Genomic DNA, 10,962 nt, shown 5'->3' on the forward strand with positions numbered 1-10,962 from the left:
CGATGTCTCGGTTCTTATTGGCGGAGTAATTCCGCTTCTTTTGCTTAACTGGTCGACACGTCGGGTCAACATTAAGCTTATGGGAGATGAGGTCTGAACTTATCCCGGGCATATCAGCTGCCGAGAAAGCAAACACATCTATGTTGTCCCGAAGGAGCTGAATAAGTTCACAACGGGTGTTCGGATCAAGGTCCATCCCAATTGCTACACATTTCTCACCGTCTCCTTCGGCCAACTGAACTGTTTCAGTCTGTTGGTCCATGTCCATTGCCGATGGACTGGACTCTTCAGAATCTGGCCTGCTGCCAATGTCAGCAGGTGTCCCAGTCTTTGTGTTCTTCGGCTGGCTCTCTGAGTCTTGCGGCTCAGCTGAAGAGCTAGCCTTTTCCCTTTCGGGCCCTTTTTCTTTGGGCACAGATCCTTGGGCCGAAGCACTTAGGCCTTTCGGCTTTTTGGTGCTTGGCTCTCTTTCTTTTTCTTTCTCCTCCTCATCCTTGTCGTCATCTGGGAGACTACTGGATGGCTTGAGGTAGTTGCACCTTCGGGCGTCCTTTTGGTTTCCCTGTATCCTTTCGGGGAAGCCGGCGTCTGAGACGTAAATCATCAGCTGATGATAAGTTGAGACGACCCCTTGGATCTCGTGAATTATGGTCTCCCCAAAATCACGTTGTACACTGAAGGAGCGTCGATGACCAAAAATTCAATCATGACGTTCCGGGTTGCCTCATCGCAACCGATGGTGACAGGAAGTGTCACCTTCCCATCTGGATAAGTTGAAGCCCCATTGAACCCGGATACCGGATAGGGTACCGGCGTAAGGTGCTTGGGCTTCAGCTTAATTTGATTGTAGGCCTTTCGGAACAGAATGTTTGCTCCACTGCCACCGTCAACAAGGACCTTACTGACGTCGTGGTTGGCCACCGTGGCGATGATCACCAACGGATCCTCGTGAGGGAACGTAATCCCCCGGCAGTCGGCGGCTGTGAACGTCATGTTCGGCACCGGCGACTGGGGAGATTGAATGTCAGCGTTGTTCACCTGGTGAGTCAAAGCTCTAAGGTGGCGCTTGTGCTCCCTCCGAGAGTATATTCCTCCCGAGATAACATTGATCGGAGGGAATTTCCCCTCCGGCTTTTTACTGTTTTTCCGGGGGAAATCAAGGTCCTGCCGAGGGTCCTTTGCTGACCTCTCGGATTCTTTTTTCTCGCGGTGATCCGCGATGTATTTTTTCAAGTATCCCTTCCGGACCATGTCCTCTATCTGGTCCTTCAGTTGGATACACTCCTCAGTGTTGTGGCCCGAAGACTCGTGGAACTCACACCACTGATTTTTATTTTTTCGCTGATACCACTCTGGGAGTGGTCTCGGCTTTCGGTAACTCTGCTCCTCCTTCGTCACACTGTAAATTTTGGCGCGTGGAAGAGACAGCGGAGTGTAGGACTCGTATCTGCCTGTGTATGAGGCAAATCTTTCCTTCTTTGGGTCGTTGGCCAAAGATTGCTCCGGGGCCTTTGACTTTCCCTTTGCCTTATGGCCTTGGCCTTCAGACAAGGGTATTTGCCTCTGTTTCCCTCCCCCGGATTGAGGTTGGGTTTTCGCTTTGTTCCACTCTTCGGCTCGGATGAACTTATCCGAAGCACTAAGAGCTTCCTCCAAAGTCTGCGGGGTATGCATGACCATGAAGTCTAGGAACTTTCCTGGCTGAAGGCCATTCTGCATTGCGAAAACGGCTAGCCCCTGGTCCAGCTGGGAGACGCTTGATGACTCGTTACTGAAACGGGTCAGGTAGTCTCGGAGGCTTTCGGTTTCCCCCTGTTGCAGACTCATGAGCTCTGCGGTAGTCTTCTCTCGGCGGTTTGCCGTGGAAAACTTGCTCCTGAACTTGGAGGACAGATCATCCCACCCTGTTACGGAGCCTTGCCTTACTCCCTTGGAGATCCACGCTTGCGCGACCCCCTTGAGAGTGGTTGGGAAATATTTGCACCAAGTCGCCTCGGATCTGGGGCAAAGATGCATATGAGTCTCATACGAGGCCACGTGGTCCTTCGGATCCGTGGTCCCGTCATATGTGATGTGGGAAGGGATTTTAACCGTGGGTACGCGCTCTTCCAGTATCCATTGCTCGAATGGTGAACTAGCGGGTAGCATAACGGCCTTACCCTTGTTCCTGGCCGAAGGGACCGCGCTCCGCCCTCTTAGAGAGGTAGGAGTGGTTTTCGTCCCTGGCTGGGAAGTCTGGGCCTCGGCTGCAGGGAACGAGAGGCGACTACGCACGCTCGGTTCCTGGCCGCCGAGTCGGTCAAGGACGCTTCTGCGAACAGTCTCAGGTTCTCGGTGAGTAGATTCTGGCCGAGAAGCTGAGCTGCTGCTCTTATGCGCTTCTGGTCTTGAGGATGAGGATCCTTTTAAAAATTGAGGGTTCTTTTTCCTCTGTTTTTCATTTTTCCAAGAATCCTCCTCCCACTCTTCCAGTTCCCGGAAGGAAGGAAGCTTCCCACCATCATGGTCTAACTTCCTCCGCTGATGCCGGGTATGCGGAGGAGTTCGATCACGAGGTGGTGGCATATTTTGTGCCCTCATCGCCTCCATGAGTACTGCCAGCGCTCTTGCCACCTCTTTCGAGCTGGGCCCCGTCAAAGGGGTCCTCGGCCGAGTGTGGGAATGAGGGCGCGCAGCCGATGGTTGGCTTTGGGACACTGAATATGTCCTATGATCGGACTGACCCCTGCTAGACCGAGAGTGGCCCGGCCTATATTGAGAGTCATGAATTACGGGAGATAGGGAATCCTCCTTGAATGATCCTCCCCCCGAGCCGGCACCCTTGGGAGAGTTCCGGTCCGGCGAGGGCGATGGTGTAGGGGTTTTAGGCTTTTCGCCCGCTCCTTGACGGAGGCTTTTGCTCTTGCGGTTCTTAGCCATTGCTGCTAAGATGATTGCAAGATGATCTTGGTTAGGAATTTGGCTTAAAGATTTTTGATAGTCTTCCCCACAGACGGCGCCAAATTGTTTCGGGTGAAAACAATGGGACCTTGTCGAAGGTCCGCTGAAATGGAGAAGGCTGGATTCGGTCCAAGTTATGTTGGGCCGAGGATTTCCTGCACAGTAAACACACGTAAACTAGCCTCGGGGGTGTTGCCGAGGAAGGCCCCTCCGATGCTAAAGTCAGTACAATGTGTAAGAAGAAGACACTATGCAAGAGAGTTTGTTGCTTGAGGCTTTTGTGGAATATCTCAGAATATATGAATGAGCATATGAATCTATGAATGAATCAGAATATGAATCCCCTTTTGAATGTATCAATATGATGGCTTTTATACCTCATCATACATGGAGAGGTTGGGCCTCAGCCCAATTGGCTTGCTTTGTGGGCTGACCTTTGACTTTAGCACAATTGGAGAGTTGAACCTTGACCTTGGGCTTTTAATTGGATCATTTAGTGCTTAGGCCCAATTAGACTAAATTGGACCCAAACACTTGGTTTATGCACCTAAGTGGACTTATATTGTTCTAGAATCGAAGAGCATATTGCAATTAATTGCTAAATATTCTTGTTGATCATTGATTATTGTTAATCATCACCAGATTATTGGTTTAAGAATCGAAGCCAAGTTGTAGTCACTAGGTGGTAGCATAAAGGTCATTGGCAACTTTGAGTTAATAGAGGCGTGTATGTAACCTGCTAAATCGACAGTTTAAAGGGAAAGTGAACGATACCAACCACCCTATATGATCTCTTGGGGTGTCGTGGAGTCCTTGAAAAGCACCCCAACATTCTTTTCATTTCGGGTCTAATAAAGTCAAAAATTGTCCAAAACAAAAGATTATAATAGACGAAATCGAACCAATTTTATTAGTTTCAAAACCCGATGTTGAAAACGCTTAAGATTATAGGGATGTATGTTAATGTATCTAGGGTTCATATAATCAAAATCTCATAATGCGTAATTATGACTTCGTCACTTGAAAAATTCCTTCCACTATTTTGGAGAGCGATCTATGGGGTTGAAATAGAAGGGAACGACATAAAGGATAGCTAAAAAATCACCAAGACCAATTTCATCCATTATTTTTACCGTATACGTCATGTGATAATATTATGTGATAGAGTATAAAACATATTCCTGGGCCTCAACCACCAACTTAACTTAAACTTTTGGTTGACTTGGTCCATTAACATGGTATCGGAGCGAGCGTGACACAAAGGTCACGGTTTCGAATCTCATCTACCCCTTCTTTCAAAGTGGAATATATCGCGCAGGGTATGCGGAAGGTTCATGCTGCATTCACGAGGGCGTGATAGATTATAAAACATAGTTTTGGGTCTCAACCATCAGCTTAATCTTTTGGATATCACATTCAATTGATTCAACTTCAGTAATCTTTTATAACGACAACTCATATGATCATATCATCAAATAGTTCCGTTTCCAAATTTTAATTGTATAAAACAAAGTGTACAAAAAAAGAGTCAACATCTTGATCTGATTTTATCATCTTACCCCTTTAGAGGTCGATTTCACATTCAATGGAAGATCAGAATCAGAAAAGTCAAGGTTTTTAACCAATTGTCTACGAATATGACTAAGAAATGACATTGGGTAGGATTTGTGCGTATCCAGCACAATTTTGGCACTTATGACTTATTAATTTTATATTGATAGTGATTTATGATAGAGTAAATAACTTATTCCAAGAGTATATAACTGATTTTAGGCCTCAACCATTAAAAAGTTTTTTGTCGAGTTGATCCTCTAACATAGTATATATCAATATTTAAGATTTAGTGTGACCGTATTCATATTTCAAACCCAACAAGCTCTCAAGCGCGTGATGTTGGTTGTGGCATGGAAGACTTATTTTTTTCAATTACATGATTGGTGTATTAGTGATCTAAAATCATTACATTGGTTCATCCAAAAATAAATCATTACATCATTTTGCTCTAGATATATTTTATTTTTATTTTTCGGCTATTTCACCAAATGCCACTGAGCAATTGCGAAATTCACCAAATGTCATCCGACTTTTCAAAATTCACCAAATGCCACCGAGTTTTAACAAAATTCACCGAGTGCCATTAATGACTGACAGCCGTTAGTTGACCGTTAGTTGACCCCATCACTTACCACGTATCACTTTCTGATTGGTCCGTTTTTAAAAAAATAAAATTAAATAAAAAAAATTACAAAAATTCCAAACTTAAAAAAAAAAAAAAAAAAAAAGGAACTCATCATAGGTGGCCAGCCACCACCTCCTGCCGTCAAGCCCCCTGCCCACCCCAAAACCCTAGCCGCCACCACCCCCTGTCGTCGTCCCTCCATTAAAGCGCACTCCATTTTCTCCGTTGAAGCGAAATCTTCTACAAGATTCTTCTTAGCTAGTTAGCTGGGATTATTTTCGTCTTCCTCAACATTCTCAAACAACTTCCCCCATTTCTCCTCGTTTTTTTTTTTTTAATTCTTACTTTATTTTTATTCTATTATCTCTGTAATTTCTTAGGCATAATGTTGAAAATATGTTTTCAAGCTATTTGGGTTTTGTGAAAATTAAAATTCTAAGGGATTAAAATTTGAGTTGATATTAGGATCAATTGTTAAAATTTCGACCATTGAAACCTAAATTCTCAGGTTGTTGTTTTATTCATCCCAATATCGAATTGAAACCGAGAAAATTGGAGTGATAAGAATTGGAGTGAGAAAATTGGGTTGCTGAATTGCCTAGATGAAGAAACCGAGAGAAAGAGATGAGTGGCAGAGAAGATGAAGGTAAAAAGTGAGTCATGGCAGCCGATCGATCAGTGTTGTTCAAACAATTTGATTTGAATTGTTCGGGGAGGTGGAGGAAGGGGGGTAGGGTTTTGGATTTTGTGTTTAAAGCTCTGGTGGGTCGCGACGAGGGAAGAGGAGGGGAAAGGGAGGGGGGCCGGCGGCAGTGCGGAGGAAGCAAGGGTTGAATGCGGTGGACTGGATGTGGTGGTGTTGCGGGCTGATTGCGGTGGTACCAAGGGTTTAGGCTAGGGTGGGTGGCGCGACGGGGGAAGAGGAGGGGAAAGGGAGGGGGGCCGGCGGCCGCCGGCACGCCGGTGCAGGTGGGCTGGTGGCTGGGGTTTGAGGTTTGGGTTTTTTTTTATTATTATTATTTTTAATATTTTTGGTTTGTTTTTGGAATTTTTGTAATTTTTTTTTATTTAATTTTTTTAAAAAAAAACGGACTAATCAGAAAGTGACACGTGGCAAGTGGTGGGGTCCACTAACGGTCAATTAACGGATGTCAGTCATTAATGGCACTCGGTGAATTTTGTTAAAACTCGGTGGCATTTGGTGAATTTTGAAAAGTCAGATGGTATTTGGTTAATTTCGCAATTGCTCAGTGGCATTTGGTGAAATAGCCGGGTTTTTTTTTATCCTACAAAAAGATTCCTAATTCTTCTTCATGAATGGTTGCTCAGATATTATCAAATACTCTTTGTTCTCCCATCCACACAAACTAGTTTTTTAATCTAGCACAAAGTAAACATACAGCCTTCATGTTTCTACTACTATTGTTTCTTTTAGCAATCTCACTTCTCTTCTTTCTTGCCACAAAATCCTCAAAGAATGGAGGGAATTCACAGTGGTTAGTTACTCGGCCTCCTGGCCCAAAAGGGCTCCCCTTCCTCGGCAACCTCCACCAATTTGATCCCATAAAAACTCACTTATACTTCTTTGAACTTTCCAATATTTACGGCCCCCTAGTATACTTGAAACTAGGCTTTGTACCAACAATTGTAGTTTCTTCACCAAAATTGGCCAAAGAAGTGTTAAAAACACAAGATCATGTGTTTTGTAGTAGGCCAACTTTTGTTGGCCAACAAAAATTGTCATACGATGGCTTCGATTTGGCGTTTGCACCCTACAATGAATATTGGAGGGAAATGAGGAAAATTTGTGTCATCCATTTATTTAGCTCCAAAAGAGTACAATCATTTTCTTCAATTCGAGAAGAGGAAGTTTGTCGAATGATGCGTATCATTTCTTCCTTATCCTCGGAGTCTAAGCTCGTGGATTTGAGTGCATTGATAATGTCTCTTTCAAGCTCGATAATATGTAAGATTGGTTTTGGCAAAAGCTACAAAGCTGATGAAAGATCTTATGAATTTTCGACGAGTAGATTTCAAGGCCTACTTCAAGAGACTCAAGCCGTGTTGACAGCCTTCTTCTTTTCAGATTATTTGCCTTACATGGGTTGGATTGACAAGATAAATGGAGCTTCAAGTAAACTTGAGAGAGTTTTTAGGCAGTTAGATGAGTTTTATCAAGAAATCATCACTACACATCTTGACTCACATAAGCAAAAATCAGAGCAACAACAGGATATTATCGATGTTTTACTTCAGCTTCGCAAAGAAAACAAGGTGCCATTTGATCTTACATTGGATCATATTAAAGCAGTACTAATGGTAATTGCCAATATCTTAATCAGCTTCATATTTTACTTTGGCATGATTTTAGACTGCTATATGCTCATTATATTGCTAAAGAGTCTTCAATTTTCATCTGTCTGATGTCTGTATAACATATCTTTAGTCTGATGTCTGATGTCTGTACTAATTCATTCAGAGATTTTATGAATTAATTAACAGCGACACACATGAAACCCAAAACCACGACACATCAAATCTGAAGCATTGTTTTGTGGATAGCATATAAAAGTGTCAGAGTATACGAAAACAGAATTATTAGGCAGCAAATAATCGAAAAGGACTATAGGAATAGGTACCTTGTTTTACTTCAGCTTAGATGTGCCTGATTTTATCCTAGACTTCAACTGCATATGAAATTTGAGTCACACATCTGATAAAATTAAGTATAATTGATGTATATCTCAAAGAAGATAGCACAATAATTTTTTCTTTTCACTCTCTGCAGAACATATTTGTTGCAGGAACGGATACAAGTGCAGCCACAGTAGTTTGGGCGATGACAGAATTAATGAAGAACCCACATGTCATGAAGAAAGTACAAGAAGAGGTCAGAAAACTGATTAAAGACCAAGAATGTAGTGCAACATTCATACAAGAAGAACAACTTCATCATCTCATTTATCTGAAGGCGGTTGTTAAAGAAACATTTAGACTACACCCACCAAGTCCGCTCTTGGTTCCTAGGCAAACTATGCAAGAGTGCACCTTAGGAGGGTACCAAATCGATCAGGGGACTTTAGTCTTTATCAATGCTTGGGCTATCGGAAGGGACCCTGAAAGCTGGGATAACCCAGAAACTTTTCTTCCTGAAAGATTTCTTGGAAGTCCTAATCCTATTGATTACAAAGGACAAGATTTCGAGCTGATACCATTTGGAGCAGGGCGAAGAGGTTGCCCCGGTATGGTGCTAGGAGTTACTACAATTGAACTAGCACTTGCGAATTTGCTGTGTTTCTTTGACTGGGAATTGCCTGCTTCAATAAAGAAGGAAGATATTGACATGGATACTTTACCTGGTATCACTGCCCATAAGAAAAAAGCCCTGTGTCTTAGTGCTACAAATTTCATTGGCCTGCAATAGATGTAACATAAATAACGTTGGTTTTCTATATATTTTGAAGGTTGCATGATGAAAATGTAATTTATCTCAAATTTTTGGAGAAAAATATCATTACCGTGTTTGTTGTTCATTTCCTTAAGGATGTATTTAAACATGATATCTGACCATCAAAGTGACAACTAAATCTGAGCATAGGAAATAGAGTATTAAATGACGTAAAATACACATAAGCTTACAACTCTATAGTTTAGACGTGTAGTTGTATACTTTAGCTTGATCGTTGTATTTTACTAGTATTAGTTAATTGGCACAAGGTGAGCTTATGTTCAATATTTATCATCATCAAACAGAACAATGAAAGAGATCAATTTTCTTTTCAATTTATAAAAATACAGACCAAATCCTCTCACCAAAATGTTAATGAATTAATTAGAGTCAACCTTCAAATCAAGGCATACCTCTGATAGTCATAATTAAGAATTAAAAAAAAAAAAAAAAAAAAAAAAAAAAAAAAAAAATAAACAATTCAATTTAAATCATAAAGTTGACCTAGACTAAGCTGAGCAGTAGATAATAAGTACTCGTAGAATTGAGATTGATCAACTTACCAAAAGTAGTCAATTAGCATTAGACGACCCATAAGTTTCTTCACATAAATTAACCCAAACGCGAATCCAAACCTCACTACGTAATTTTTAAAACTCGTTTTCCCATCTCTTATTTTATCCCATCGTTATAAACCAACATTTCTCAAAATAAATGAAAATTTGAACCTACATTTTCTAAAACAAATGGGAATGGAGTGAACAAAATGATACAAAAACACAAAGTTTAAAAAAAGCCTAATTAATGCAATAAATAAAATGTTAGCAGTAGTAATTAAATTTTTAGTAACGCAAATATCATACGGTCATACCTGATTTTCTCATAAACCTTTAGTGGTTTAAACCACTTTAATTACTCCATAATATGTATCCAAAATGGGGGTTAATATTATTTAATTATTTCAATTTCGTTTAATTTCATCTTTTGAGATAAGGATGAAATTCTAATCAATTAAAAAAAAAAAAATCTTACTTGTAAGTAAAAGTTCAATACAATAAATTAATTAAAGAAAAGTTTTAAATAAAAATCAAGAAAAGGGTATTCTGTTTCCTTATAACAGACTCAAATAACGGCCACAACTAACTAATAACTAACCGACCGCAGAAGATAATATCTGTCTTGTATTACAACTAACTACTTACAATTACACCTGTAAGTATCAATCAACCATCAAATAAATCATTTATCAAAGATTTCCCGAGTATTCTGTTTACTTTCATCAACCCAAATCATAAGAAATCCTCTGTTTTTTTCTACAAAACTAGTTTCATCAACAAAACTCGTAAGAAATCTTTCTCTGCTTCTTTCTTTCTTGATTAACAATGGCTTCGTCTTCTCGATACGAAAGTGAATTCGAGACAATCGTAAACAATCACAACGATTTAGAGAGGGATCCAACAAGGCAGTTCATAAGGTTCAACAAAGTGGTTGGAATCGGAACCTCGAAGAGAGTATACGAAGGGTTAGACACATACAATGGTATCAAAATTGCTTGGAGCAAAATCGAAGTCGGAGAAATTACTGAAGCGGAATCAAACAAGCGTTGTCAAGAAGCTGAAATGATGAAGTCATTAAACCATCAGAATATACTGAAATGTTACACTTACTGGTATGATGGAAGAAAATTCATTAATATTATTACTGATCTTTGTTCTTCTGGTAATCTGAGGGACTACATTCTGAAACATGATCTTTTTCACTGTAATGCTGCAATCAAGAATTGGTGTTGACAGATTCTAACCGCGTTACGTTATCTACACAACCAGAACATCATACACCATGATGTTAATGTTACTAATATCCTGGTTAATGGGGACTCAGGCACGGTTAAGTTAGCAGGTTTTGGTGTCGCGGTGTATAAAGAAGCCGAGTATGTTAACAACGCGAGTGGCGGTACACCAGAGTACATGGCACCAGAGATTTACAGGGGTAAAATGTATAATGAGTTGGTTGACATACATTCTTTTGGGATGACTGTGCTACAAATGGTGACTTATGACAAGATATACTGCGAATACGAGGGGTTAGATTACTTAAATGATGTTATTGCAGCAGTTGAGGCTGGTTTTTTCCCTGTTGCACTGAGTAAAGTGGATGACTATGACCCTCAACTTTTGCAGTTCATTCAAAAGTGTGTTGCTCCTGCATCTCTGCGACCCGCGGCACTTGAACTCTTTAGAGAACCGTTTCTTGTTGCGACTGGTGAGCATGATCGAAGCCAAGACAGGCCAACACCAAGCCGGTTCAGGTCCTTAAGGAAGCTGTCATTAACTCGCAAGAGCAGAGCCTACACTCAATTCGATTCGATTTGATTCTTTATATAGTATGTAGTTAA

At 41.1% G+C, this 10,962-nt stretch overlaps 2 protein-coding genes across 2 annotated transcripts; both read left to right on the forward strand.

Annotated features, from left to right (window-relative positions):
* The first annotated feature begins 6,433 nt into the window (after nt 1–6,433).
* LOC110709848 (cytochrome P450 71A1-like) lies at nt 6,434–8,694 on the forward strand. The gene is made up of 2 exons (XM_021888108.1): nt 6,434–7,438; nt 7,908–8,694. The coding sequence occupies exons 1-2, from the start codon at nt 6,527–6,529 to the stop codon at nt 8,541–8,543; spliced, it is 1,548 nt and encodes a 515-aa protein (XP_021743800.1). The 5' UTR covers nt 6,434–6,526; the 3' UTR covers nt 8,544–8,694.
* A 1,255-nt stretch (nt 8,695–9,949) lies between these two features.
* LOC110709687 (probable serine/threonine-protein kinase WNK6) lies at nt 9,950–10,939 on the forward strand. Its single transcript, XM_021887909.1, has 2 exons — nt 9,950–10,328; nt 10,449–10,939. The coding sequence occupies exons 1-2, from the start codon at nt 9,950–9,952 to the stop codon at nt 10,937–10,939; spliced, it is 870 nt and encodes a 289-aa protein (XP_021743601.1).
* Nucleotides 10,940–10,962: the final 23 nt, after the last annotated feature.

The sequence above is a fragment of the Chenopodium quinoa genome, unplaced genomic scaffold, assembly GCF_001683475.1.
Source record: "Chenopodium quinoa cultivar QQ74 unplaced genomic scaffold, ASM168347v1, whole genome shotgun sequence".
NCBI lineage: Eukaryota > Viridiplantae > Streptophyta > Magnoliopsida > Caryophyllales > Amaranthaceae > Chenopodium > Chenopodium quinoa.

What these genes read in the sequence shown, in the direction of transcription:
- LOC110709848 (XM_021888108.1), top strand. Translation starts at nt 6,527, where the DNA reads ATGTTTCTACTACTATTGTTTCTTTTAGCAATCTCACTTCTCTTCTTT. An exon ending in ATATTAAAGCAGTACTAATG is followed by an intron (nt 7,439 to 7,907) that starts GTAATTGCCAAT and finishes CACTCTCTGCAG; the next exon opens with AACATATTTGTTGCAGGAAC.
- LOC110709687 (XM_021887909.1), top strand. Translation starts at nt 9,950, where the DNA reads ATGGCTTCGTCTTCTCGATACGAAAGTGAATTCGAGACAATCGTAAAC. An exon ending in GAAACATGATCTTTTTCACT is followed by an intron (nt 10,329 to 10,448) that starts GTAATGCTGCAA and finishes ATGGGGACTCAG; the next exon opens with GCACGGTTAAGTTAGCAGGT.